This window comes from Aspergillus karnatakaensis (genome assembly GCF_047715665.1).
Source record: "Aspergillus karnatakaensis strain CBS 102800 unplaced genomic scaffold BJY04scaffold_6, whole genome shotgun sequence".
NCBI classification, from domain to species: Eukaryota; Fungi; Ascomycota; class Eurotiomycetes; order Eurotiales; family Aspergillaceae; genus Aspergillus; species Aspergillus karnatakaensis.
Window position 1 is genome coordinate 98,448 of NW_027395718.1, and position 26,818 is coordinate 125,265.

At 52.2% G+C, this 26,818-nt stretch overlaps 9 protein-coding genes and 1 non-coding gene across 10 annotated transcripts; 3 read left to right on the forward strand and 7 right to left on the reverse strand.

Moving 5' to 3' along the window:
- The first annotated feature begins 245 nt into the window (after positions 1 to 245).
- Positions 246 to 1,689, forward strand: BJY04DRAFT_230974 (FAD/NAD(P)-binding domain-containing protein). Its single transcript, XM_073719409.1, has 3 exons — positions 246 to 909; positions 956 to 1,546; positions 1,596 to 1,689. The coding sequence occupies exons 1-3, from the start codon at positions 499 to 501 to the stop codon at positions 1,662 to 1,664; spliced, it is 1,071 nt and encodes a 356-aa protein (XP_073575251.1). The 5' UTR covers positions 246 to 498; the 3' UTR covers positions 1,665 to 1,689.
- Positions 1,690 to 1,940: 251 nt separating this feature from the next.
- On the reverse strand, positions 1,941 to 5,545 carry BJY04DRAFT_230977 (KR-domain-containing protein; the record flags this gene model as incomplete). The annotated part of the gene is made up of 5 exons (XM_073719410.1): positions 3,918 to 5,545; positions 3,747 to 3,869; positions 2,631 to 3,695; positions 2,066 to 2,582; positions 1,941 to 1,972 (listed from the first exon to the last, which is right to left on the reverse strand). The coding sequence occupies exons 1-5, from the start codon at positions 5,535 to 5,537 to the stop codon at positions 1,941 to 1,943; spliced, it is 3,357 nt and encodes a 1,118-aa protein (XP_073575252.1). The 5' UTR covers positions 5,538 to 5,545.
- An 851-nt stretch (positions 5,546 to 6,396) lies between these two features.
- Positions 6,397 to 13,288, forward strand: BJY04DRAFT_214238 (type I polyketide synthase; the record flags this gene model as incomplete). Its single annotated transcript, XM_073715160.1, has 3 exons — positions 6,397 to 6,686; positions 6,737 to 13,187; positions 13,244 to 13,288. 3 exons carry the CDS (start codon positions 6,397 to 6,399, stop codon positions 13,286 to 13,288), a joined length of 6,786 nt encoding a protein of 2,261 aa, XP_073575253.1.
- Positions 13,289 to 13,377: 89 nt separating this feature from the next.
- Positions 13,378 to 15,136, reverse strand: BJY04DRAFT_134465 (uncharacterized protein). Its single transcript, XM_073708549.1, has 3 exons — positions 14,834 to 15,136; positions 14,612 to 14,788; positions 13,378 to 14,556 (listed from the first exon to the last, which is right to left on the reverse strand). The coding sequence occupies exons 1-3, from the start codon at positions 14,936 to 14,938 to the stop codon at positions 13,666 to 13,668; spliced, it is 1,173 nt and encodes a 390-aa protein (XP_073575254.1). The 5' UTR covers positions 14,939 to 15,136; the 3' UTR covers positions 13,378 to 13,665.
- Positions 15,137 to 16,798: 1,662 nt separating this feature from the next.
- Positions 16,799 to 17,473, reverse strand: BJY04DRAFT_214240 (uncharacterized protein; the record flags this gene model as incomplete). Its single annotated transcript, XM_073715161.1, has 1 exon — positions 16,799 to 17,473. One exon carries the CDS (start codon positions 17,471 to 17,473, stop codon positions 16,799 to 16,801), a length of 675 nt encoding a protein of 224 aa, XP_073575255.1.
- Positions 17,474 to 18,161: 688 nt separating this feature from the next.
- On the reverse strand, positions 18,162 to 19,312 carry BJY04DRAFT_230980 (lytic polysaccharide monooxygenase auxiliary activity family 9 protein; the record flags this gene model as incomplete). Its single annotated transcript, XM_073719411.1, has 2 exons — positions 18,162 to 18,217; positions 18,274 to 19,312. The coding sequence occupies 2 exons, from the start codon at positions 19,310 to 19,312 to the stop codon at positions 18,162 to 18,164; spliced, it is 1,095 nt and encodes a 364-aa protein (XP_073575256.1).
- Positions 19,313 to 20,401: 1,089 nt separating this feature from the next.
- BJY04DRAFT_214242 (kinase-like domain-containing protein) lies at positions 20,402 to 21,984 on the reverse strand (the record flags this gene model as incomplete). The annotated part of the gene is made up of 2 exons (XM_073715162.1): positions 20,402 to 21,270; positions 21,321 to 21,984. The coding sequence occupies 2 exons, from the start codon at positions 21,982 to 21,984 to the stop codon at positions 20,402 to 20,404; spliced, it is 1,533 nt and encodes a 510-aa protein (XP_073575257.1).
- Positions 21,985 to 22,650: 666 nt separating this feature from the next.
- Positions 22,651 to 22,721, forward strand: BJY04DRAFT_t22. Its single transcript has one exon. It is a non-coding gene; the product is annotated as a tRNA-Gly (tRNA).
- A 117-nt stretch (positions 22,722 to 22,838) lies between these two features.
- BJY04DRAFT_230981 (phosphate transporter) lies at positions 22,839 to 24,956 on the reverse strand (the record flags this gene model as incomplete). The annotated part of the gene is made up of 4 exons (XM_073719412.1): positions 24,800 to 24,956; positions 24,625 to 24,732; positions 24,247 to 24,578; positions 22,839 to 24,201 (listed from the first exon to the last, which is right to left on the reverse strand). Exons 1-4 carry the CDS (start codon positions 24,860 to 24,862, stop codon positions 22,839 to 22,841), a joined length of 1,866 nt encoding a protein of 621 aa, XP_073575258.1. The 5' UTR covers positions 24,863 to 24,956.
- Positions 24,957 to 25,671: 715 nt separating this feature from the next.
- On the reverse strand, positions 25,672 to 26,781 carry BJY04DRAFT_214244 (uncharacterized protein; the record flags this gene model as incomplete). Its single annotated transcript, XM_073715163.1, has 5 exons — positions 25,672 to 25,715; positions 25,772 to 25,897; positions 25,972 to 26,325; positions 26,372 to 26,505; positions 26,552 to 26,781. The coding sequence occupies 5 exons, from the start codon at positions 26,779 to 26,781 to the stop codon at positions 25,672 to 25,674; spliced, it is 888 nt and encodes a 295-aa protein (XP_073575259.1).
- Positions 26,782 to 26,818: the final 37 nt, after the last annotated feature.

Genomic DNA, 26,818 nt, shown 5'->3' on the forward strand with positions numbered 1-26,818 from the left:
GCATTGCCGAAGAGCCAATGGTGCCCTGGCATACTCGCCGGTAAGCGAACCAATAAACACGCCGAGAGTTCGTACGCGAATGCTAGTTACCGGTACATGGGCTACCTGCTGCATAACGTCAGAGTACGACGTTTGGGAATCGTCTGATGATCGTGTGTCCAGACCAAAGAGCAGAGTCCACAAAGCGCATAAATCGAAGTTGCAGGCCAGGGCGATCTCTCCCGTCGTCGAATAGAGCACAATAGTGTTGTGAGACTGTACGAACCATTAATCTGATACCAATTTTCCACCTGCCATGCATGTGAGTCACATTCTCCTTTCACGCATAGGCAGTAGTGACAGTTCGATGCCAAGGTCATTGTCGTTGGAGCCGGCCCCTGTGGCTTTTCCCTGAGCCTGGTCCTGGCCCGGGCTGGTATACAGGTGACGCTGCTTGAGAAAGCAGACGCGGTAGGCTCCCAGCCACGGGCTGCGCACATCTTTGCTCCTGGCATACAAATGCTCAGGCGTGCTGGAGTCTTAGGAGACGTTCGACGTGCTGGGTTTGTGCCCAAGAATATGACCTTTCGCAAGGCTGATGGCACACCGATCGTGACGGTTGATGACTTTGCACCGTCGAAGAGTCCTGATGCTACGACTGTACTGCCCATAGACACACTGGGGAAGATTCTATGGTCTCATGCACAGAAGAATGACTATATCTCTGTGAGATGGGGTTCTCAGGTTCTGGACGCCGGGCAAGACGAGGATTCTGCGTGGGTATTAGTGCGTGAGAATGGTGTATCCGAGAAGATAATCAAAGCAGACTTTGTGTGTGGCTGTGATGGAGCAGGTAGCCAAGTCCGCAAGTCACTCTTTGGCGCGGACTTTGACGGCAAGACCTGGGGCGACCAGATGGTTGCAACCAACGTAGGTGAAAACTTGAGACCTTGAATTGTCTGCTAAACGCATCCAGGTCTACTATCCATTCGATGAATTCGGCTACGATGATCTCAACTTCTTCATCGACCCCAAGAACTGGCATATTGTTGCTCGCCTGACGAAGGACGGACTCTGGCGCATCTCATACCAAGCGGACGGTAGCAAGTCCTTGCGTGAAGTTCTTGATGATCACCCAGCCCGTTTCCAGGAATTGCTTCCCGGCCACCCCAAGCCTGAGGACTACACAATCCTCAACTTGAGTCCGTATCGGCTACATCAACGATCCGCGCAGAAATATCGAGTTGGCCGTATCTGTCTGGCAGCTGATGCTGCGCATCTATGCAATCCATGGGGTGGTTTAGGTCTGACAGGCGGCTTTGCAGATGCATTGGGACTCTCTGAGTGCCTCATAGGTATCCATATGGGTCGAGCAGATCACAGCATTCTGGACAAGTACGACGAGGTGCGTAGGTCAATTTACTGGAACTACACGGACCCTATCTCAACGAGCAACTTCATGCGAGTTTCAACTGCGGATCCAGAGACGGTCCTCGAAAAGGACCCTGCTCTGGCCACCTTTGCTCGTATGCAGGAGGATCCCAAGATTCGGGAGGAGTTTGAAAGGGTATGTTTGCAGCCACATACATCTGTTGACTCGGCCTAACTCATTACAGCACATTGACGGGATTCTTCATGACTTTACTCAATACTACAGTCCTAATGAGAGGCATGCATCACTATGAAAGAGTGGAGCTATTTGAAACGGTGGCTTGGCGTTTATATACTTTTGAAATTGAAGACTCTTCTGATCTGCTATCCTCCTGAGTTTGTGTTTGTAGATGATAGAGTTGCCGCGGGATAAAGGCTTCACTGATGGAGGCATGAATTTTAGAAAAGATGAGACAATGTAAACATCATACTGTGCTAGATATCTCGACGTCAACGGACTCTCATCATGACACTAGGCAGACCTATTACAGTAATGCCCCTGTAAGCGAAGTCCAGAATTATCCTTCAGCCTATGTAAATCGCTCCGTATCATATTGTAAAACTATAGATGTATCTAATGAAAACTCCCAATCTTAGCATTTTCTACTATAAGCACGCTCGAGGACACTCTTCACTTCCTGGCCCGCAATTCCACCAATAGGCTCAAAGTGATGTGATATAGCCATCCGAGAATCCTTCTTCCAAGCCACCCGACATACGGCGGCGGCCATTGGCTTCGTCGCCCTTATACCAAGACCCAGCTGACTTCGGTGCATAAACTGGTCGCCGCGAGGACGGGAATGAGCGAGCGATATAGTCAAAGCATCAATGAGGTGTCGCTCATTGAGGAAATAGTACCCGCTCCTCTTCAAGTTCTTCACCAGAGCGTCGCTCTGCACCGCCATACCAATGCTTCCCATGAAACCAATGTCGGCTACTGAGGCCGAGAGATTCAAGCCATGGCGATAGTTGACAAAGGCATCTAAGAACGAGTTTGCCGCGTTGTAGTTCCCCTGTCCCCATTGGCCTGTGATGCCGCAGATCGAGGAGAAAAGCAGGAAAAAGTCGAGATCGGCAGAAAGGGTAGCGTGATGAAGGTTCCAGGTGCCTTCGACCTTTGGCTGAACACTTGTTTGCCACTCTTCAAATGACATTTGTGACATTAGGTTGTCCTGTGATACCGGTTAGCAGGATTTCACATCAAGGGTGGATCAACGTACTCGCATAACAGCCGACATCTGAATGACTCCGCCGATTGGAGCAGTCGCTTGTTTAATGGCTGCTTCGACATCTGGCAGATATGTGACACTGCCTGCAAAGGGTGTGACCGTACATCCTTGGGCTCGGAGTTCGTCGAAAAAGGGCGTAGTCCCAGGCCCTTCCTTTGCAGAGCGAGAGAAGAAAATGATGTTTCGTGCCCCGTTCTCGACCATCCACGTCGAGATCATCCGACCGAGGCCGCCCAGTCCTCCTACTAGTAGGTAGCTGCAGTCAGGTCGGAACCGCAGTGTTTCGGGACTGATAGCGGTCACAGGGCTGGAGTTTTGGGAACCAACATTTGGCTCAGCAGGTCGAGCGGCTAGATTAGCATACTCTGCTTCAGCTGTTGTCCATTGCAGCCTAGGGATCTTAATCTCCCCATCAACAATCGCGTATTCATAGTCGTAGTCGACGTCTTTCGACTTGCCGCGGCGACCGAGGCCTTCGTATATCTTGAAGAGCGATTTGCTCAGACTGACATTGACCGTGCGCTTCGGATCCAGCTCCACCGTGGTAATGTCCTTTTTGAATTCAGACCTGACTGTTCTCATCAGGCCGAGTATCATCGACGAATTCGGGTTCTTGCAAGAGATCTGAGCACTGGGGGTAACCCAGATCATCTTCCCTTTCATGCCTGAGACCAGCTTAACGAATTTAGACAGCTCGGCTTCTGTGATGTTGTAGATATATGGCTCGTCGAAATCAACAAACACCATCATATCTCGAGAAGGTGGTATCTCGCCTTCTATCGTGGTCTTCACGCACTTGATGCCATGCTCCCCAAAGGTCTTCTCCACTTCGCGAATGAGAGGAAGATGGTATGCCGGACCGACGATGGTGATTTCCGACGAAGTTGCCGGCACAGGCTGTTTCAGCTTCGCAAAGACTCTAGGTGCTGAGGATGATTTGGTCTCCTGGTCGTCAAATACAAAGCCGTTCTCTGCCAGTGCCACAAACACGTCTTCAGATGAAGACTTAGTTTTCGACCCGGTTGGGGTGCTCGAGGACTCTTTGCCCAAGTAGTCCTAGAGACCAAGATTAGCAATATATTACTTGCCGTGTCATGTTCCACGTACCTTCAATAGCAACAACCACTCCGGTTCTGGGACGCCATCGAGCAATACCACATGCCCTTGAGCGTGAACCAGCTGTTTGAGGGTTTTTGCACCATTTGTCGCATTGCTCGCCAGTGCTGCAAACTGAATACTTGTTAGTGCACGGTCTTTTAAAGATTTTACTACTCTTACGTCTGTAATGATTATGAGATCATAAGTTCCAGCCTTCAATCCTTGCTCCTCAATACTTTTTTCGGCGTTAAAGAAGAGCGACTGAACATTGCTGTTTTCCCCGAGACTCTCCTTGCTTTCGGTCACAGCGTCCAGTGACGTCGAAGAGAACAGGTAGGAGGAATACAATGGCTCATCGAATTGGGTCCGAAGAGTCTTCAACACTAGATTCGTGCTATCTGGACCACTTCCTAGTTCAAGGACCTTCAGCTTCGGGTTCTTATGAGCAAGGAACCGAAGGGATTCGGATAGCGAGCCATTGTTCCGGACCAATGGATGTAGTTGATCAAGTAGCAGCTGTCTCTCACTGTTGCTGCCCGAAAATGGTGTATTGTCTGTAAGGCACTTTTCTAATGCAAGACCGAGGGAGGAGAGTTCTGATCCGCTGATTTGACTCTTGAGCAGTTCGATCAGCTTCGTACGACTGCTGGGGCCGCACTCAACAAAAGGAGATACGTCGGGCACTAGACCGAATCTTCCCTTTCTCCTCGTGCCTATCGTCTTCAGAATCCTCTTCGAGTACGTTTGGCTTTGTGCACCGATATCCTCCGAGCGTAGGGCATAGAGCAGCGCTAAGCGCTCGAGGGCAATGGTTTGGTCTAGATCAGACTGAAAGGACGCCAATAGTTGATTAAAGCCTTGGTAAGTAGAATCTGTCTCCCAGTTGATGAAAGAAAACAGCTTGCTGTCTGACTGCCGTTCGAGGTTGGGGATTGAGGTAATTTTGCACTGGCCACTCAGGATCGAGAGACCGTTTTCATTCACAGCAGAAAAGTCGTATGTCGCATCGTGAGGGTGACCGGTACTCACTGCACCCTCGACTGTAAGCTTGCTCCAGGCGTCATTGGAAAGGACAAGGTGGTGGATCGATGTGATTACAGGCAGGTCGGACAAAAGCCGTCCTTGGCCTTTGCAAGCTGCGACGATCGAAAGTTGCAAGCAGTGGTCAATGAAGACTGGATGAGCGACAAAGTCCGTTGTGTCGAGCGTCGGCAAGATCGTGGCAGTTGCCTTGTTGTCTGTGAAGTCCACCGAAATGTCGTTGAGGCCGCGCTGTGAGACGCCATACTCGATGCCGCGATCCGCGACCATATCGTACCAGTACTCTGAACTGACCGGCCTATTGGGACCTCCATTCCGAGTAGGATTCTGCAGCATCTTCGTGTCGAGAACAGCCTCCCGTGATACCAGACCGGTACACAGCCTGGTCGGTTGGCCTCCATGGTGAGAGGCGATTTCGAACTCAAACCACTGTGCTTTTTCCTCACTCAAACTCTGTGGTCGAAGCTTTGTGTGAAGTTCAAGCTTGTCGTCTGAATTGAAAACTAGAGCGGAGCTAATGGAGAGGTCTTGCACCGAGTAGAGCTCCAACTTTGATTCTGACAGCTGGCGCACACATTCACCGGCTATTGCTACGTATCCAGAAACTGGAAACGTCTTGCCACCAAATAGTGTCTGATCGTACAGCCATAGGTCATCTTCAGAGTTGAGAAAGCTCGTCCATGATAGCTCGTTGTCGCTGCCTGTCGAGACTCTGGAGCCAAGAAGCCTCTCGCTCGGCCGTTTCTGTGTCTGATGCATGTCTAGTTTCAATGTTGATATTGCTGATACTATTCCAAATGCTACATCTGATATGTGCGCTAGCTTAAAGGCTGAGTTAGACGTATACCTGTTGATTCTACCCCAGTAAGATATCCGTCTCGGTAAACTGGACCTTTCTTGCAGATCAACCGAGTGCCAGTGTTGCCACATCTTGACCTCATCCCTGCACGCCAACCGTTAGCAGTTACTTAAGCAATTCAGTTTTCCGTCTACTATCCGAATTTCGGAATTGACAGACCAGGTCTCTTTTTCGGTAGTAGAATAGCCGAGATGCGAATAGCCTTATCGCATCCGCACAATATTACTTGCCAGCCACATGCACCGGCTATCGGCTTCAGGCTAAGATCAGCATACTACTACAGTACTACTAGGCCAACCTGCAGGGATGCTCTGCCTATCGATCTCGCAGAGTGCTGAATTTCCATCTCCCAGGGCCCAACCTGAATGGGTCTAGTGTCTCATAAATTCCGAGTGGCATATGCTCAGGATCCTTTCCGTGTCTAATCTGAGAGCTGCTGTGCTATACTCATCCTCTGATAGGCTCCAGATGGGTTCCGCTGTAGATGACGAGCTATCTACGATCCGAAGAAGTACGTAGACGGCGTTACGTTTCAGGCCTGCATGAAGTCAAGCGGCAAACCCGTTCATCAACCCTTATGGTCAATAACAGCAAGGATAAGTGTATTGGGGACTACGCTGATACATATTTATTTCACAGTGAAGCATCCGAGCGTCAAGTCTGGACTACCAGGTTTCCTTTTAAAGAGACCCAGACCATTAACATCGATCCAGTTTCTTTTTCCTTTCCATCATCCAGTCAACTTCCCATCACAACATCATGGCTGGACCATTGAAGCTGTATGTATTTGGGGATGAGACCGGGGACTTCGCAGAGCCACTACAAAGGCTGTGTGAGCGAAGGAAGGAAGTTCTCTTCGTCCACTTCTTAGAAGAGCTCAACAAGGTCCTGAGAGATGAGGTCCGCCGACAGCCTCGCGAGGTGCGCGTGCAGATTCCTGATTTCACAGACGTGCTGGATCTTGTCAAACGATATCGTCACTCAGAGTCCCGGAATCAGATCCTCGAGACTACTCTGACCTGCGTCTGCCAACTCGCAACTGTCATCAGGTATGTCCATGCAAAAAAGTGTTTACCTTCACAACTAACTGGGTATTTAGCTTCTTCGGCAGCAAATCATCGCAATATTTCACACCTTCTGACAGCGCCTTTGCTGGATTCTGCACTGGGTTGCTGTCAGCCTCTTCAGTCGCTACCAGTCAAGACACGTTACAGTTGATCTCCAATGCTCTGACCACCGTCAGAGTTGCTTTCCGTATTGGCGTCAAGGTCAATGGAGCTGCTCAGCGATTGTTAAAGCATGGCGATACTACTGCCGCCCAGAGCTGGACGACACTCATACTCGGGGCCCAGAAAGACGCCTCAATAGCGGCGCTGACAGAGTTCAGCGAATCGAAGGGTATTCCCAAGGCCAATCAGCCCTACATAAGTGCAAACAGTAAGGATGTGGTTTCGCTCAGTGGTCCTCCGGAAACTGTCGCCTCTCTACTCCAGTATTCAGAATACCTCCAGAAGTTCAGGACAGTCACGCTAGATATATTTGCACCTTTCCATGCACCGCATCTATACAGCGATGACGATGTTGCGGAAGTGTTGCAACCATTCTCAGAACAGGATGAGAAGAGAAAGCTTTACATCCCAGTCATCTCAGGTGTCGGAACTCAATACTCCTCAGATTTGGATGTCGCCACTGTTATGGTAGATGTTGTGAGAGACATCTTGATCCGACCGCTGTCATTCGAGAATGTCATGAAGACAGTCACAGAAACGACGACAGCATCGCCACGAGACGGTTGCCAGATCTTCTCCGTTGGCCCGTCTCAGGCGATCAACAGCCTTGCAGCAGCTCTGAGAGCAGAGACTTCATTGAATGTGACAACAGAAGGACAGCTTCACACAGAAAAGCCCGACTACGAGCCTCTGAACGGAGCCCAGAAGATTGCGATCGTTGGAATGGCAGGTCGCTTCCCCAACTCTGACGATCTCGAAAGCTTCTGGAGCACACTACAGCAAGGGTTGGACCTCCATCGACGAGTTCCTCCTGACAGGTTCGACATCGATGCGCACTACGATCCCACTGGGAAAAAGCTCAACTCTACACATACTCCGTACGGGTGCTTTATCGAACAGCCAGGTCTATTCGACCCTCGTTTCTTCAACATGTCCCAACGGGAGGCCTATCAAACAGATCCCATGGGAAGACTTGCACTAGTGACAGCATACGAAGCACTCGAAATGTCAGGTTTCGTGCCTAACAGAACCCCATCTTCCATGCTAGATCGGATCGGCACCTTTTACGGACAAACCAGTGACGATTGGCGAACCCTCAACGCTGCAGAGAAGATCGACATGTACTACATCCCAGGGACGATTCGAGCGTTCGCCACCGGTCGCATCAACTACCATTTCAAATTCAAGGGACCGAGTTACAACGTCGACACAGCGTGCTCGTCCAGCTTTGCTGCTATTCAACTAGCGTGTACTTCATTGCTGGCAAAGGAATGCGACACTGCTCTGGCCGGAGGTCTCAATGTCATGACAACGCCAGATCTCTTCGCAGGTTTGAGTCGCGCGCACTTTCTGTCCAAGACCGGATCTTGCAAGACTTTCGATGACGGCGCCGATGGCTTCTGCCGTGGCGACGGAGTTGGCACAGTCGTGTTGAAGAGGCTGGAGGATGCTGAGGCTGATAACGATCCGATTTTGGCTGTCGTCCTAGGCACAGCAACAAATCATTCCTCTGAGGCAGTATCAATCACTCGCCCTCATGGACCAGCTCAGGAATTTCTCTACCGAAAGATCCTGAAGCATACAGGCGTGGACCCTCTTGATGTCAGCTACGTGGAGATGCACGGCACAGGAACCCAGGCCGGTGATGGAACTGAGATGAAGTCTATCACAAACGTTTTTGCTCCACGAGATGATCGTCGCCGACCAGACCAACTGATCCATCTCGGTGCACTCAAGGCAAACATCGGCCATGGTGAAGCCTCTGCCGGCGTGGCCTCACTGATTAAAACTGTCATCATGATGCAGAAGAATGCCATCCCTCCCCACGTTGGCATCAAGACCAAGATGAACACGACCTTCCCTCATGACCTGAACGAACGCGGTGTTCGGATTGCTTTCAAAGAGACGCCGTGGGTTCGCCCTGAGGGGGGAAAACGACGTGCCTACTTGAACAACTTCGGCGCTTCAGGCGGGAATACTGGTCTCCTCCTGGAGGATCGTCCACCTGTTGTCTCGACAGGGCCCAGCGATCCCAGGACGAGCTTTGTTGTTTCGCTAAGTGCTAAATCGACGTATTCTCTGGACCAGAATATCGAACGACTGGCAGCTTTTCTCGAAGCAAACCCAGACACATTTTTGCCAGCGCTGTCATATACAACCACCGCCCGACGAATCCACTATCCGAACCGTGTCTCTTTCGCAGTGAGAAGCATCTCGGAAGCAGTAAAATCGTTAAGGTCGGTCCAGGCTAAGTCGATCAAATCCGATCCGACCATTGGTAAACCCGCTTTCGTCTTCACAGGACAAGGCTCGCACTACACAGCTCTCGGAAAACAGCTCTACGAGGACTCACAGACCTTCCGAAATGACGTGCTGGAGTTCAACAGAATTGGCCAGAAGCAGGGCTTCCCGAATTTCCTACCTCTCATAGACGGCTCTGAGGAAGTCGGATCGCTCTCGCCCGTTGCCCTCCAGCTTGGACAATCATGCATTCAGATGGCACTTGCGCGGCTCTGGCAGTCTTGGGGCGTCACTCCAAGCAGTGTTCTCGGCCACAGCCTCGGAGAGTACGCTGCACTGAATGTAGCTGGTGTCTTATCCGCCAGCGACACGATTTATCTCGTTGGACGAAGGGCTCAACTTCTCGAGGAGCTCTGCACCCCGGGCAGCCATAAGATGTTAGCCATTGCGGCATCGGTGAGCGCTGCAAAGGAGATGCTCGGGGAAAAGGACATTGAAGTCGCTTGCATCAACGGCGCCAACGAGACGGTCATCAGCGGTCCCGCAGAGCAAATGGAGACTTACGCGAAGAACCTCAAGGCCTCCAACGTCAAGTGCTCCTTGCTATCGACACCGTATGCCTTCCACTCAGCTCAAATCGAAGTCATTCTGGAGCAGTATAAGAAAGCGGCAAGCTCAGTTCATTTCGGAACTCCAAGAGTCCCCGTTATCTCTCCTCTATTCGGGGACGTTGTCACTGACGGCGATGTCTTTGGACCGGAGTATCTGTGCCGTCATGCTAGAGAAGCTGTCAACTTCATGGGTGCCCTCAAATCCGCCGAGTCAAAGGGCGTTGTTGACAGCAATACCATCTGGCTCGAGATCGGCCCCGCACCCGTCTGCTCGACTTTCATCAAATCATCTCTCGGAAGCAAGGCAATTACTGTGCCGTCGCTCCGCCCGAAAGACGATGTCTGGAAGACGCTGGCCGGCACACTGAGCGATCTTTACTCCAAGGGGCTTACAATCGAATGGGAAGAAGTCCATCGCGAGTATGAAGCCTCTCACACCGTGCTAGCTCTGCCGAGCTACCGCTTCGAGGAGAAGACCTACTGGCTCGACTACAACAACAACTGGTGTCTGACGAAAGGGCAAAAGCTTGTCGAGCCATTCGCTCCAAAGCGTCGCGGGAACCATTTGTCGACACCTTCTGTCCAGAAGGTGATCAAGGAGGACTTTGGAAAGACAAAGGTTACTGTTGTTGCCGAGTCGGATTTGTCGGATCCTGATCTCAACCACGCGGTGACGGGTCACTTGGTGAATGGATCCGCTCTTTGCCCGGCGGGTGTTTACGCTGAGTCGGCGATGACGGTGGCGGGCTACATCTACCGGAAGGTCAAGAAGACAGAAGACGTCGGCCTGGATGTACGTGGTCTGGAGATCGTGAAGCCCTTGATCGCAAAAGGTCGCGATCAGAAGGAGAAGCAGGTTTTCAGGATAACTGCCACGGCGGACCAACCGCTGAAAGTCGTCAAGCTCACTTATAACAGTGTCAATGCCGACGGCAGCTTGGGGGTGTTGCATGCGACCTGCAATGTCGAGTACGGGGACACCGGAAGCTGGCGTTCGGAGTGGTCGAGACTGGCATATCTGATCCGATCGCGGATCAACGTTCTGAATGAAGGTGTCAAGAGCCGCCAGTATCAGAAGCTCGACCGCAAGGCCGTGTACGAAGGGTTCTCGGGCTTCGTCGAGTACGACAAACAATACCATGGCATGAAAGAGGTGGTCATGGATCAGAAGAACCTCGAAGCCACCTCGAGATTGGAATTCCAGCCGTCCACTGACTACGATGACTTTGAGATCGACCCTCGGTTCATTGACAACATCTCTCATCTATCAGGATTTATTCTGAACGGATCCGGTGCCACAGACACCAAGAAGCGAGTTTTTGTATCTCATGGATGGTATCATATGCAGATTGCTCAGCCTCTCTCAGGCCGCAAGTCGTACAGCAATTATGTCAGGATGCACGAGGTCGAGAAAGCAACCATGATGGGCGATGTCTACGTTTTCGACGGAGACGAGATGGTTGCCCTCGTAGGAGGAGTCAAGTTCAAGGCCATCCCTCGAGCTGTCATCGATCAACTGCTCCCTCCTCTCAAGAAGGGAGCCGCATCTACCCCTTCTCGACCGGCTACCATTAAAGACAAGCCTGTGCCTCCACAGAAACCAAAGCCGACTGTGACTAAAGCCAGTCAAGAACCACAGGCTCCAGTCGCTGTGCCCCGAAAACAGAACACTGCAATCATCGCTGATTTCCTGGCTTTGTTAGTCGAGGAATTGGGCGTCGAGCCGTCGGAGCTACAGGATGACACGGCCTTTGCTGATGTTGGTCTGGACTCGCTCATGTCGCTCTCAATCACCGGACGCATTCGCGAAGAACTTGGCTTGGAAGGTATCCCGTCTTCGTTGTTCACTGATTATCCTACCGTCGGTCTAGTGAAAGGAGTGATCCTGAAGCTTGCGGGCTCTTCTTCCGATGTATCTATTGCAGCCACCACAGAAGAAGAAGAGTCGGCTACGGCAGAGGTAGTTGAGGCTGAGGTGATCAAAGAGATTCCTCGTCGATCCGCACCCGCAAATCCTTCTTCCAGCGGAGCTATCGATGGGTTGTTAGCTATAGTCTGTGAAGAGGTAGGTGTCGACCTGGCGGAGCTGCTCGAGGTGCAGAACTTTGCCGAAGCCGGAGTGGATTCTTTGATGTCCCTGACCATCACTGGGAGAGCTCGCGAGGATCTGGATCTGGATGTTTCATCTTCATTCTTCGTGGATTACCCCACTGTGAACCAGGCAAAATTGGCCATTGCATCTCTCGTGGGTAGTGGTAGTGGCGATGAGACAGCAAGCACTTCATCCTTCGTGGATAGCGGCGATCAGACCGGACGCACTACCCCATACAGCGTGAACGAAAAGGCGAGCCCATCTTCCAGCGAAGCTATAGACGGGCTGCTAGCCATCGTCTGCGAAGAGGTAGGTGTTGATCTGGAAGAGCTGCTCGACGTCCAGAACTTCGCCGAAGCCGGCGTTGACTCTCTGATGTCGCTTACCATCACCGGAAGAGCTCGCGAGGATCTAGACGTGGACATCTCGTCCTCGTTCTTCGTCGACTACCCGACTGTCAACCAGGCAAGACTAGCCATTGCTTCCCTCCTCGGCGGCAGCGATCAAACAGGAGCTACAACGCCATACAGCGTCAACGACGACACAAAAACACCCGCCAGCTCTGTGTCTGCAAGCTCCGTGCTCGACAGCCCCACAAAGACAAACTACGACGTGGATGAACAAGAAATCAGTCAATCGACTCGACCCGCGACATCAATCGTACTACAAGGAAGTCTCAAGACCGCTTCAAAGACCCTCTTCCTTCTACCAGACGGATCCGGCTCAGCAACCTCATACGGCGCTCTCCCCCGAGTCTCACCAGATACATGTGTCGTCGGTCTCAACTGCCCATTCATGAAGACCCCGTCCGAGTATACAACCGGCATCGACGGCGTCGCAACCCTCTACCTCTCCGAAATCCGTCGACGCCAACCCGAAGGCCCATATATCCTCGGAGGCTGGTCCGCCGGCGGCGTCCTCGCATACGCCGTAGCACACCAGCTAATTGAAAGCGGAGAAGAGATCGACACGCTCATTCTACTTGACTCGCCATGCCCAATTAACCTGCAGCCGCTGCCCTCGGACCTGCTCCATTTTGTCGACTCGCTAGGTCTATTGGGCGTTCAAGGCTCAGCACCAAACTGGCTGATCCCGCATTTCGAGGCGTCGATCAAGAACCTTGCTGAGTTTATCCCGTATCCGCTGGATCCGGAGGATGCACCGAAGACGCATATTATCTGGGCTCGTGATGGGCTTGTTTCGGAGGGGGATGAGAGGCAGTTTCCGAGATCGGAGGGCGAGGCGAAGAGTGTCAGGTTCTTGCTTGATGGGAGGGAGAACATTGGGACCTATGGGTGGGAGAAGTTGGTCGGGTCGGAGAATATCAGCGTGGATTTCATTGATGGTAATCATTTTACGATGATTCGTGAGCCGATGGTGAGTCGTCCTAGATCTATCAATGACACAGTGGCAGATGCTAATGTTTTGGGCAGGTGAATCAATTGCCGACTATCCTGGATCGTATTATTGGTGCTTGAGGTGTTGGAATGATATCTGTTATAGAAGGATGATCAGAGATTGTAGTCTCATTCTCATGCATGCGAAGATCTCCTAGTTATAGACGTTAAACCTGATATTTGAACTACTACTTGCGTGTTGAGTATACTATACCATCGATACCAGCGCAAGGACTGTACACACGACAAACAGCAACAATGTGCTCACTTTCCTTGCAACATTCTAAGCGTGAGATGGAAAGCCATATCATCCCTCAGACTAGACTGCATTATCAAGACAGCCCTGAGTATTATGTTGGTTGGCAGCTAACCCTTGAGTACTTGTGTACTCTTCCGTGATCCGAAATGACCAGCATGGAACGACGACTATCCTCGCTTGACACTAATTAACGCATTTCTCACCAAGTGACAACCTCCCTCCTCACCACCCCATCCCCATAAACAAAGTAAACCAGCGCACTGGGCTGATCGAGATCAAAAACCGGCCGAAAGTGCGCCAACCTCGCCGCAGCAGGTATATCCGCACAGGAATGGACAAATGTAAGACCCTCCTCTTCAATAACCATCCATCTTTCTGCGATACTCGCGACAACGACGCTGTTCCATACTCCTTCTTGCACGCCTGCGGCGCGGAGAACGGCCACCGCACGACGCCGGATGTACGGGTCTCGACAGCGTGCTGCAACGTTGAACATCGAGCCGATGATGCCGAGGTCGAGGGAGAAGGTTTGGGGGGTTGATTTGGGGGTTGATGATGGTGATGCTGTGTCTTCAGCAGAAAACTGGAGTATGACCTCGCCTTGCGTTACCATCTGTTCGAAGAGCGGGTAGTAGTTGTCCCACCGCAGATGATCGGTCGCCGTTTCCATCCCCCCCTCTACTTGGAACTGGAGGACATCAAGCGCCAGGAAGGAGTCAAGTCTACGTAGTTTGAGGACGGCGGCGCCCCGTTTTTCACGGCTCGTGAGCGAATCGCCGCGCTCGCGCAAGAACACATCGAGAGCCGTGGACCAGCGCGCTAGGAGAGAAAGGGTTGTGTTGCGCAGCATAATGGCTGACGGGTTGGCTGTTACCAAGTCGGAATTTAAGGGGCTGCTCAGAGCCATATTCAGCGACTCGGTTTGCGAGAGTTTGTTCTGCAGCTCCGTGCTGCGCTGTCGGTAATAATATGTATAGAGCTCAAGCATTTCGCGCGCCTCGGCTAGGGAATTGAATACGACTGGCTGGTTCAGGTTGATTGCCAACTCGGGCCAGAGGTTGAAGCTTGCAGCGGTGTTTTGTTGTACGGTCTAGAGCCGTTAGACTGGGTTGCAGTGTATCCAGGAGTGATAGGGGGAAGCATACCACCATCGCCTGCGCCTGGAGACGTGTAAAGACCGCAGATAAGATGGCGAGTGGGACGTAGGGCGTCCGGCCAACGCTCAGGGACGGTGTACTCGAGGGATTGCTTTGCAGCTCGCCGAGAATCTTGAGACCGCCGAGAATGTGTTTTATTGCGGAGCCATAATGGCCGCGCATGGCCTAGATTCGTGAGAATGCATAGCTCGATTGATAAGTGAGACTTACCTCGAAACAGGTAAACAGCACACACGAGATCAAGCACACATCCAGCGGCTGCAGTGCACTCGAGGCGGACCTTAAGCAGCCCATGGCGTGCACGTACTGATTCATCGCAAAGACACTGTCGGTACGTAGAGTGCCAGAGTTTCCGAAATGCTCATGAAGCGAGCCTAGAGCGACCGTGACATGGCGGATAGCTGGTTCGTGGTGCACAGATTGCAGCAGCAGGCGTTCCCAGAAGGCGCACTCGAAGTCGCCAGCTAGTTGCGGGGCGGTTTTCGCAAGAAAGAACTGAAATGCGCGGCGCTCCTGATCTGAGGTGAATATGCTGTATGAAGCAGCGCTTGGTGAAGGGACGACGGTCCATGGGGTAGGGGTAGTTGGAGGCGAGGGGGCCGTTCTGTCTTGGTAGCCATCGCATTTCCGGCCGGTGGATGTGCATCGCCTACAGAACGGGCGCTCCTCGCCGCATTTTACGCGTCGAACTAATCACTAGCTCAGTAATCTATGCATCCTGCTAGTCCAAGATGTCTCACCCCTAGAATCGTCAGAGGAACGGACTGTGGTTCACATGGCGGGGTACGGACTTGCAGGTCAAACAGCCATTGCGGGTCTTCGGCCGATACGCTCGTTTTCGATTCTCCTCGCTGATTCGGGGCATTTGCAGGTTTGGATGGACTACAAACCGAAGAATCACAGGGATCAGACTGATGAAGGGGAATGCGCGTTCAGGCAGAAGCTTAAGTTGGGGCGGTGCAGTGCTAGCACTTCGCTTGCTTCTCCGCCCCAACTCCACCTCGAGATAATTGATTTCGAAAAGGAGAAGTTAGAGGTTGGTGCGTTTTACGCTAGCCTCGGGTTTATGATATATTGCGGAGGATGCCTATACACTCTCCTGCTCCATAACATCTATTCAACAGTTAGCGTTGGATTACACCTGTCGTTCAACAACATACCATCTCATCCTCATTATGCCCCTCTTACGCACATATGTACTGTTTCGTTCCTTGTGACTCGGCATGTCGCCATCCTTACCCGGCATAATGCGCCCCGGGTGAACGGTGAACGACATTGAGCGCCACAAGCGCCACAGGCATAGGGAGCGAACCAGAACAGTATTGATACGCTTCGTGCAGTGGTATCGTGCTTTTTAACCCTTGGGAATACTCGCACAGTCGGAAAATAATGCGCATCTGTCGTGCGTTAACTCTGAATTCATGATAAGGAGCCTGGTGTGTGCTCACAGTTCTTAGGGTAAGACAAGCATAAAGCACATAGAGAAGCAGCAAAGCCTTCTTCCCATCGGAACGAGCTTGGCGCATGATTTTGCGATGGAAAGAGATCGTACAGGCAATCAACATCAGCACGAAGAGCTGTTGCGCGCCCACACCTTCCATGTAAATATGTGGACCTTCCATCTGCGTCTCGTAGGAGATGTCTTTGCCCGCCGCTTGCCCAGCGCCGTAGATCTGGACGATGGATGCACTGTATATGATCAGTACACGCCTCAATCTTCGGGATCAAGAAGAGAGATATACATGATATCCAAGATCACAAAGAACATCCCCAACATCCATGGCTTGATACGCAGGACCTGCGCATCGTCGGTGGAGTTCCACACCATGCGTCCCATTACCATATATACGAAGGCATTCGTCCACGGCGGTGAACAGTAAACAGGTAGGATGCCGCAATGGAAGGACAGAAGTCCACATTATGTCAGGGTTGTGAGGGCTTTGTACAGCGCCATGATTGCGATGAGGTTTTTAGAAGAAGTTCAAGAAAGAAGAAGGGGGGATCGTGGTCTATTAAATAAAGGATTCATGTGCTTACGAGAGTGGGTCTGTATAGAGCAAATTCAGTGGCCATATCGTACGCCCGCGCCAATCATATTGCTTGTCATCCGTTGCTTTTCTCGATCTACAGGACTGGAACAAGAACATGTTTAGTTGTAGTTTGGCTCCTAACTAGCTATTCCCTAGAGTGCGCGGCATACAACCCCGGCAAGATAGAGCCCAAGATCGCCATCTCCTCAGTCGCATGCTGCAACAAGCCCAACGCAAACCCATCAGGAACAGCCGCTCGCCTCTCATCAGGCCTCAAGTGCGGTATATCTCCTACCCAAAACCGCGACCGCATGCGCACACCATCCGGCTCATCCTTGATCAAATGCACCATATGACTACCATAAGCCACCTCCCCCGTCTGCTCATCCCACTCCCCGCCCCGACCACAGATAGCAGTCGAGTACCCCATCTGTTGGAAGTCCTGTTTCCAGGACGGCCCGAAGTACTCACTTGGGTCACAGAAGGAGACCTTCATTTTTGCTAGGGTGCCTCCAATATACTCGTGGACTAGCAAGTGGCCGCCTATATAGGTGCTGTCGTTGTCGCGCGGGCCCTCCCAGTCTGAGAAGACGTGGTCTCGGGGATGCCAGAGCTTGTATTGCTCTGTCTTGTGGATCCAGCCGAACCACCAGTCTATCATTGCGCCGGTGCAGCCTTTCATGTAGGTTGAGACTGCGATGTGGTGCATGCCATCGTCGGTGACGGCTATGCCGGTCTCAAGGGGGAGATATGGGTTGGAAAGGAGGAGTTTGGCGTTTGACAGGCAAAGGCCTGAAGGGATGGGGTCTAGTGGAGTCATAATGAGGCGTGGGATAGTGATGGCTGAGTTGCAACAAGACTGAGCTCTTGATATTCAGAATAGAAAGCTGCACATTGATATCAAACACCCTGTAGTTTTTTGGAGTTTTGAGGGTGTCTTTTACACTGGGTAGGGTCATTACTAAGGTTATCACTACTAAGGTTAATTGCTAAGATAATATTACTAAGTTTATTACTATGGTTGGAGATACAGGGATGCTATAATGAAGCTATAATATAAAACTTAGCCATGGTCGGGAGGGGTGCACGAAGGAATCAGCCGCTTGTTCGAGAGCACTTTTCCTCTATCCACAACCATCGCTATACCAAATATCGATATACCAAATATCGCAATGACCAGTTTGTACTTGTCCTATAGTCATTGCCGAGACAGGAATGATCCCTTGTTGAGTCTGGGTGAATAAGAAGAGCTTAGCTGACCAAGCACGCTTGCCACGGTCTACATCATGTATTCGAAACACCATATCGTCCTGTCGGACATATGCAAAGGACTTTTAAACAGAGTAGAGTACACCAGTCGCATCATATTCATAACATATACTGTAGAACTCAACCCTTTCTATGTTACCAAACAAGATTCCCTCCGTCCACAACCGCTACACTACCTTCAAGACCGGTAAGAAGAAATCAATCGATAAATGCCGCCAAACCACAGTTGAACCCCGTATTCAGAGTGAGGCTAGACAAAAAGAGCTCATGCATGTCTCTTCCCAGCACGAGCTCGCTTGGAAGACCTCTTTCTAGCATGAGCCGAGCAACGCCCGCCCTTGCCATGGCCACCAGAGCTGGAGCCGGTTTTCTCCGGAGAGGCTGCGCTGGTAAAGGAGCCCGTAGCAACAGATGTCTGGGACTCAGTCGCAGTCGCAGTCGCAGTCGCAGTCGCAGTCGCAGTCGCAGTCGCAGTCGCAGTCGCAGTCGCAGTCGCAGTTGCAGTCGCGGTCGCAGAAGCTTGAGCCTCGCTCGTTGTCCGAGAAGAAGACCCGTCGCCGTCGGTACCCGTAGCCACAGTCGTCGCAGTATCACTAGCAGTTGCAGTCGCAGAAGCAGCAGTGGAAGACCCACCACCAGACCCAGACCCAGCACTAAAAACCTCCGGCCCCGGAATCACATACGCATCAAGCGCATTCCAGATATCAACCTCAATCCCCGGATCGGTACTCGTGTACAGCGCCGTACCCAGCACGCCCTCCGGCGTCTCCGCCCCCTCCCCAGTAACCTTTAGATTCACACACTGCGGGTAGTTCTGCGCCCCACCTTCACTGTACGCGCTGTGCAGGGCGATAATCTCATGCCGGAGAACATACTCGCCCGCCGCAATCCCACTGGGGATCGTCACGGTCCAGCTATTGCCATTCGCGATGAGCTCATCGCTGCCCCATGTCCCTGGGACGACGGAATCGTCGATGAGTCCGCGCTCGTCGATCTTGAACCACTCGAGGTCTTCTTTGCTGGCTGATGCGCAGGAGTCGGCGCAGCGCGCGAGGTATGTGAGCACGGGGCCGTGGTGGTCTGTGGGCCAGGTGCTCCAGTGGAGAGTGACGGATTGCCCGGGGGCGATCTCTGCGGAGAGAGCGGCGGGTGCGGAGCCGCGGTGGCAGACGATGTCGGAGTTTGTGTAGGAGGATGGCGGGACGAAGCCGGTGTCTGTAGCTGTTGTGGACCAGGCGATGAGGTCGGGGGGGTTGGATTGGTAGTAGTAGGTGTCGATTAGGTAGCCGCCGTAGTTGGTGCCGGCGACGTCGATGGAGGTTACGTAGCCGTGGGCGGAGACGGTGGTTGCGCTTGCCAGGAGGAGAGAGGCGAGGGTAAAGAGGGACATTTTAGATGGTTCTCACGCACAGCGTGGGGGAAATTGGGGAATGAATGTGTGGAGTTGGAAAAGGATGGAAAAAATGAACGACGAGGCTCAGCCTTTGCTTGTTGAAGAGGAGAGGATATTGAGTAGGTAGGGCATGTACTTATAGCCGAGTGTAACTCGCATGTTTGGCGGCTTATATTGCAGGAGGTAGCTAATCGGATAGGTCGTGGAAGCCTCCTACATTGACTGCAGTCGAGGATGAGATTAGACTGTGTACAGTCGCCGATATAGAGCCGATCAGCAAATGAACTTGAGCTTCTTGTCCAACACTTGCTTAAGCGAGATGTTTCATGGATCTAGGATGGCAGACAAACGCCATGGCGTATGCACACATGTTTCAGACCAAACAAGCAACGGATAGCCACGCTTAGCGGGTTATAAGCAGGTTCAAGCGTAGCTCTCATTGGTCGTAAGGCTCATGGTTTGTGATTTAATCTCATGAAATCTCCCAGTAGCCCCATCGAGGAATTAGCGTGTTTGAGGTTATAAGCGAGGCTCCATATTGGAGTTGGTGAGCCACTTCTGAGATGCATTGATTTCTTTGAAAGTGACGAGTCTATAAACGAGTTAAAAGTGATCCTGAATATCTACAGACACAGTCATCCCCACCAGGAGCTCGCGGGGAAGAACAGGTGATATAACCATGTTTCTGATATATGGTCGGCTAGGAGGGATCAGACAGGGAATTGGGCAATGATTTCGCGCATTGAATGTAAATGCGGATGAGAAGGATCTGTTGCGCTCTTCATGTGCAGAAATACTGATGTCACGATTCCAATTTATCAGATTATACGTTATTGGACTTGTAAACCCATCTCCAGCCTTATTGTGCATCCACGGTATACCGTATCACAACGAGAACTCAAGGATCTAGCTAGCTCAGCTCCCTGGCCACTGCAGCTATGAATCCGGCTGATACTCTACGTCAGAAAATGGCTTGCTACAGGGTTTTACTAGATTGCCCTCGCGTCTGCAGTATAGATATGGATTACAGTAGTATACATAATGAGCATCAGCTCTATAACTCCCCTACTCCACAAACTCAACTCCTCAAAACCACTCCCAGTCATCACCCCCCTTCTCCCACACCCGCTCGGCCCTTTTCAGCACCGGCATTGCAAACCTAACCACCCACTCTGATCTTAACGCCTCTTCAACGGGCATTCTCCCCTCCGGGTCTATGCTCAACATATCCCTCAGCAAGTTCGTAAACGCCGTCAACTCATTCATATTCAACGTCTTCACGCGCTTCATCCTCCTCGGCTCCTGGATCGCATGCTGCATCCGCGCCTCCAGCGTATTCTGCGGCAGCTGGAAATGCTGCCTCCGCAGCTTGCCATCATAATAGAACCACTGGTCGCGAACCGGCCAGTCCTCCCACCAGTCCTCGGGCATCGTGTCGATCCCCAGTGCCTCGACGTATTCTTTCACCATTTCGTCTCTCCAATACATCGTGGTTCGGCCGTAGAAGTTGTTGAAGTGGAAGAGCGGTTGCGAGCCCATGACTTGGAACATTAGGATGGCGAGGTTCCAGATGTCGAAGGGCGCGGTGTAGCGCTGCCGGGTCTTGATGTCCATTCTTGGGAAGTGGAATTCCGGAGCGTACAGCGGTGGCAGGAAGACTCGGACGCGGCCCTGTTTTCTGATTCCGGGGCTTGTGGAGGAGAAGGTGTAGTCGGTGTTGTCTAGAAAGATCTGGGATTCGGCAAGGGTGATGGAGTCGCAGAAGCCACGGCCCAGTCGGATCGGGTTGACGGTGTATTCGGGGATCCCTGGTGGCGGGGTCTCCTGGAAGTTGTTGTTTCGCCTGATTAGGACTAGGCGAGATTCGTCAAAGTCTTTGTGATAATCTGAGGGTTTGCGATGGCTGATTTGTTTCTGGTCTTGGATGTGGAATTTGACATTCGCCAAGTGGAGGCCTAGATTGGTTGTTAGTGGTTGACGACAGAATGATAGATGCATAGCTTACCACCATGGACTGCCCCTCGGGCATGGATAGCGGCAACGGCTTGCATGAGCTGGACAATGATGACCCTGGCGACATCCAAATTGAACAGTTTCCTGGACATCTTCCTCAGCTTGTACAGAGACTGGCCGGCAGGCTCCGTGACCCAGCATTGATGAGTGCCAAGATCGCCTTGGATCTCGAAGTTGTCGAGCAGGCTTGGGATAAAAGTTCGTTTGGTCTTGTCGCCACGTTGGAAGCCGACTGGGTCGTCGGTAGGGTCGTTGGCAGGGTCATTCATGAAGCTAAAGTATTCAATGCCGCGAGTCCCTGCTAGTGCAGTGGAGATGTTGAGAGCGACGTATGTTTGATCGGTGTGGTCTGCTGCCAACCAGCTTGTGAAGTGCTTGCTGAAGGCGAGCTTGTCAACGACTTCGTAGCGGTCATTATGGAAGCGGTTCCCAAGATGGACCGGATAGTAGCCGTCCTCTGTATAATTCTCGATCGTCTCCCTGCCCTCTCCGCGGTTGTATATGACTGGTGCCGGTGGCTTTGAGGGTGTGTACTTATTCTTAGTGACGTAGCTTCTCCGGTCGACTGCAATGAGATTCAACCAGCATGAGCGAGGTGGATTCGACTGTAAAAGGACCCTGCCAGCCCGCGAAACAAGCGGCAGGAGGCGCGTCATCACGACGGATTTGCTGTTATGGCGAAGCAGGATTAACCAAAACTCCGCTAAGCCATCAGAGAATAATTAAGGGCAGATATATCTAGGATTGACTGAGGTTGCGCAGACCGATAAGATTATTTTCATGGCAGTTGATTCCTGCTCATCGCCAGATGCACTTTCATCCCAGTCACGTGCGTGAAGAGAGTTCTGTCATCATGTGACCTGTGTTGCGGCCTGGGGCCTGAGGCTGGATTCGCGAGTGGGCTTGAATCTACCTCAAACCGCTGTTATGGATTGCACGTTGGAAGGAGCACGTTATCTAGATTGAATATATGGGTAGGTGATGTACGTAGGTACAGGCTATCCCAGCTCTCCTTCATGGTTCCGTCATCCATGCGAAGCCCAGAGCTGTTAGACAGGACTATTGATCCAAAATATATATTCACTTCCCCAGGGAACATAGCGGCAAACAAGACCATTAACGTCCAGATTAACATTCTTCAAGTATCAATGGCTCCTCTATTGGATATTCCCTGAAACAAGCGTCTGTCATTTGCACTCCCTGCGCTGTGAAGGCAAAATTTACTTCACGCGACCGTGGTAGGAGAACAACTCATCAGGTTAATCTTAGGCATTGAGTTGTTGAAATATAAATCGAAATAAAAGCCAACCCTACATCGATCAGCATCATTGGTCTAGTGGTAGAATTCATCGTTGCCATCGATGAGGCCCGTGTTCGATTCACGGATGATGCACAGCAATCAGCAATTTCTTTTTTTCTTTTGCTCATATCTCGTACAGTAGTTAGACAAACAATAAAAGGGTATCAATTCTATAACAAATCTATAGTCTAACCAACATAATACAATCAATCACCTTCGAATACCCCCCACCCGACTCCGCCACCCCTCCCTGCCCATGCCCAAGGTCTCCAAGGTCTCCGTCTTCCCCCCCCAAATCTTGCCTCGGCCGCCACTCCTCTGCACCGGCGGGATCCAGAAATGCGTCACCGCCGCCCCCAACAGCATCGCCCCACTAAACACAATCAGCATATACCCATGCCGAATCGTCTGCTCATCTCCAGGCCCCGTCCCAAATTTATAATACGCAGACAGAACCTGGACGAGAATTGATCCTAATTTTCCCGCCCCCGCGGAGATCCCATGGCACGTCGCCCGGTACCGCGTCGGGAAGATCTCCGCGGGGATAATGAATGTTGTTGCGTTGGGGCCGAAATTGAAGAAGATCTGCCCGAGGATGTAGAGCGCGACGGCGACGGGGCCTTCCTTGTGGACTGTGATGAACATGGTGCCGAAAGCGATGAAGTGCGCGGCGAGGGCGAGGAAGCCGTATTTCTGGAGCGAGACGCGGTCGAGTTTGTGGATTGTCAGCAGCAGGAGCACGCCGCCGATGAAGGAGCCTGTGTTGAGGATGATCAGGCAGTGCGTTGAGGTGTCGCGGAGCATGGTGTAGATGTCTGTGTTGCCCGTGTCGTCGGTCATCCAGGGTGGGGCCGGGCCGGAGAGGTTGAGGGAGTCCCAGGTCTTCGCGAGGAATTGGGGGCTTGAGAGGCCGATGCCGTAGAAGCCGAAGTCGAGGAGGAGCCAGGAGAGAGAAGTTGCGGCGAGGGCGCGCCAGTTGCCTTCGGTCCAGAAGTATTGGATGATGTCTTGCTTGGTGAGGCGCCAGTGGGAGTTGAGGGTTGCGGCGGGGAGGAATTGGGTTTGCGATGGGGAGCGGCCGGTTGAGCCGTGGCCGTGGCCGGGGCCGTCGATGTCGAGGTCGGCTTCCATGACGGAGTTGAGGGTGATTGAGACGGAGTTTGTCGGGAGGGCTGGGGAGGGGAGAGCGATTTCGTTCCATGGAGCGATGAGGTTGATGTTGTTGAAGGGGTCGGAGAGGTTGGACTCCAGCATGTCCGGGCTGCCGGGCTGGTCGCTGAATAGTGTTGTTGCGTCGAATTCACCTTTGACAGGGTCGTCTTCGATCTCGAGGAGGAAGCGAGGGGATTCGGGGATCCAGAAGCGGAAGAGGGTTGCGACTACGCCTGGGACGACTCCGATGCCGACCACCCACCGCCACATGATGTCGACAGTGCGGGTTGTGTCTTCGAAGCCCTGCTTTTTGCTTACGACGACGACAATGAGCGAGACGACGTTTCCGGCGATCTGGCCGAGGGGTTGCATGAAGAAGACGGAGGCAATCATGCGGGCGCGGTGGCGGGTAGGTGCGAATCTACAGAGTCAGCATCACACATATACCGGAGAGTGTGAGACATACTCAGAAGTAATCACAGCGCTGAGAGGATAGTCCGCGCCGACCCCAATCCCAACGATGATTCTCCACCAGATCAACCAGGCGAAGACGCTCATACTCCCGTGCTCACCGGTCGAGGACATGGCGACGCCGAGGGTCGACGCGATCAGCAACGCAAGTTCCACCCCATACATCTTCTTCCGCCCATTCCGGTCAGCGAGATATCCGAACAGCACCTGACCGAGCAGGGTTCCTGCTAATGTAGCGATGTTGATGCATGTTAAACGAAAAGAGGAGGTATCGTCGCGCCAGTAGACATAGGAGATCATGGGCAGGGCGATATTACTGGCGAAGAGCTGGAGAGCGTCAGAAGAGATCGGATAAAAAGAAGGTATTGCAAACCGTATATCCATCAAGGAAGAACCCAACACCAGCGACAAGAACAACCACCCACTGGAACGACTGCCTGTCGATGGTCTCGTAAATCTGTCGCGTGCGCACATGGCGGTCCTAACCGGTTATCAGCATGCATTCGGTGATGTTGGGTCCAAAATCACACGGAGGGGCGAAAAGCTACCTGCTCATGTTCGAAATCCCTCGCCCGATCAGTCTTATACAGCCTCGAGCGGAATTTACTCATATTGTCGAAGTCTCTTCAGTGGAAGAAACCAAGAAGAAGAACCAAGGATCAGTCAAGGACAAGAAGTCTTATCGCGCGAAGCATCCCAGCTGACGCAAGCCACGACGGCTATAGAGTGGCCAAGAGAAAAAGAGTCGGACAGGAAGAGATTCTCGAAGGAAATTCGAAGGGTCGTTATAGCGCCGAGTCATGCCCTGCGTTTGCCTCCCACGGCGGAGGCCGGCGAGGCTGGCGGCTGCAGCTGGCTGGGCGGGGCAACAACGCAGCGCAATGACATTGTCAATGTCAGTGTTCACTGGCTGGTGGGGGTTGTTTGCAGTCATCAAAGTCACAAACAACCTCGTGCAAGGCATCATTGGGTCAAGCGATTGCGCGTGGGATGGAAGAAGCTAAAGTAGGTCCCGGCCGTGGGCTCATCGTGCATCCAATTCCGACCCCACGTGCCCTAATCCAGCTCTTACACACGCTGGAGATTTCGCCCGATCTGCGCCCTCTTTTGCCTACTCTTTACTTATTGGCCGTTGTCTCGCATGGCGAGACAAAGTCTTTGCCTAATCATGATGCTTGCCCGCGCTGTCGCCCATTTAAAGCTCCGAGGCTTTTGCCGCAGTTTCCGTCGTCAGTCGTCCGAGACGAGATTAATCGCTCATGCTGTCGGAGATGAACTCCTCATAATCATGATCCTGTCGTCAAATTAAGTATCAAGGAGATTATACACATTATGCCAGAAACGCCCAATCCAACCATGGTATCCCTATGCTAAGCTAAACCGAACCAGAAAAAGAAGCAAACAAACCCAGCCAATGCGATCAGCGGTTGTTTTCCGCGATGACTCGGCAAAACGCTTTGGAATCTACCAGTCCACGTTAGTTTGTACCCGACATAACAAACCAGAAGGAAAAACCATACCATCATCGTCTAGAAACTGAACCTGCAGCGTCTTCATCTGCGCCAGATGATCGAAATTCGGCTGTAGATGCAGCACAACCGGCCGCTGGGATTTCTTCGCTGGCGTGACGCTCTCGATGCAGGTTACTACAGTATGCGCGAGTCAGTCTCGTTCCCACAAGCGTGGGGATCCGATGGGATGGAGCGGAGTGCGAACGCACGTGGAATCGAAACATATCGCTTCTTCTCCCTGCGCTGTGAGTTGGCGAAAAAGAGCATGACGAGTTTGCCACTGTGCCCTTGGAGGATGCGGATGTTCTGGCTGATGCACTCCTCCCCGCGCCCCTTGGATTTGGCCTCGGCGATGCCAGCGATGAAGACGAGTTTCGAGGCGAGGATGAGCTCTTGGAATTGCAGGCAGTCGGTCCAGTCTTCGAAGGTGTAGGAGATTTGGGTTGCGAAGACGGTTGTGCCGGTTTGGACGGTCTGCTCGTCGAGGAAGGAGATGCGGAGGGAGGGTTCGTTGGGGAGTTTGGGGTGTTCGAGGTGGGGGACTGGGAGGCGTGTTGTGTTGACTGTAGTCTGTTAGCAAAGTTGTATAGTTTTCTAGAGTAGACGTACAGCTATGGAGAAAGGCATTTTGTTGTCCGACAGCTCCTCCGAGCTCGAGGCACTTCAGCGCCCCCGTAAAGTCCTTGCGAATGTTGATATAGGAATATCGGAGCTTGAACAGTCTGTTGCTTCGCACAAACGATCTGAACGTGTTAGTCGTCGCATTCATCGGAGAGTCTCCCAACATACACTGTCACGGCGGGATTGAGGGGCAACCGGGCAACCTCATCGTTCACGGAGCCTTCCCTCGGTCGGAAGCCTGGCGATGAGAAAGCTGAAGGTGTGAGAGACGGCGAGAAAGGAGGAGAGGAGACAAAGCTCAGAGAGCCAGAGGAGCGCGTAGAAGAAGACACTGTGCTTTCTCGTCGACCAGCAGGGAGGGGCCAGTCCTCGGCTTCTTGTACAGCCAGCGGGTTCATGTTGAACAGAAAAAAAGACAGTAAGTCAACAAGAGAC

Excerpts from the sequence above, each read along its gene's own strand:
- BJY04DRAFT_230974 (XM_073719409.1), top strand. The coding sequence starts at position 499 with ATGCTCAGGCGTGCTGGAGTCTTAGGAGACGTTCGACGTGCTGGGTTT. Across the intron at positions 910-955 it reads ACCAGATGGTTGCAACCAAC|GTCTACTATCCATTCGATGA; the intron begins GTAGGTGAAAAC and ends AAACGCATCCAG. Across the intron at positions 1,547-1,595 it reads TTCGGGAGGAGTTTGAAAGG|CACATTGACGGGATTCTTCA; the intron begins GTATGTTTGCAG and ends AACTCATTACAG.
- BJY04DRAFT_134465 (XM_073708549.1), bottom strand. The coding sequence starts at position 14,938 with ATGAATCAGTACGTGCACGCCATGGGCTGCTTAAGGTCCGCCTCGAGT. Across the intron at positions 14,789-14,833 it reads TGCTGTTTACCTGTTTCGAG|GCCATGCGCGGCCATTATGG; the intron begins GTAAGTCTCACT and ends TCACGAATCTAG. Across the intron at positions 14,557-14,611 it reads TCCAGGCGCAGGCGATGGTG|ACCGTACAACAAAACACCGC; the intron begins GTATGCTTCCCC and ends TAACGGCTCTAG.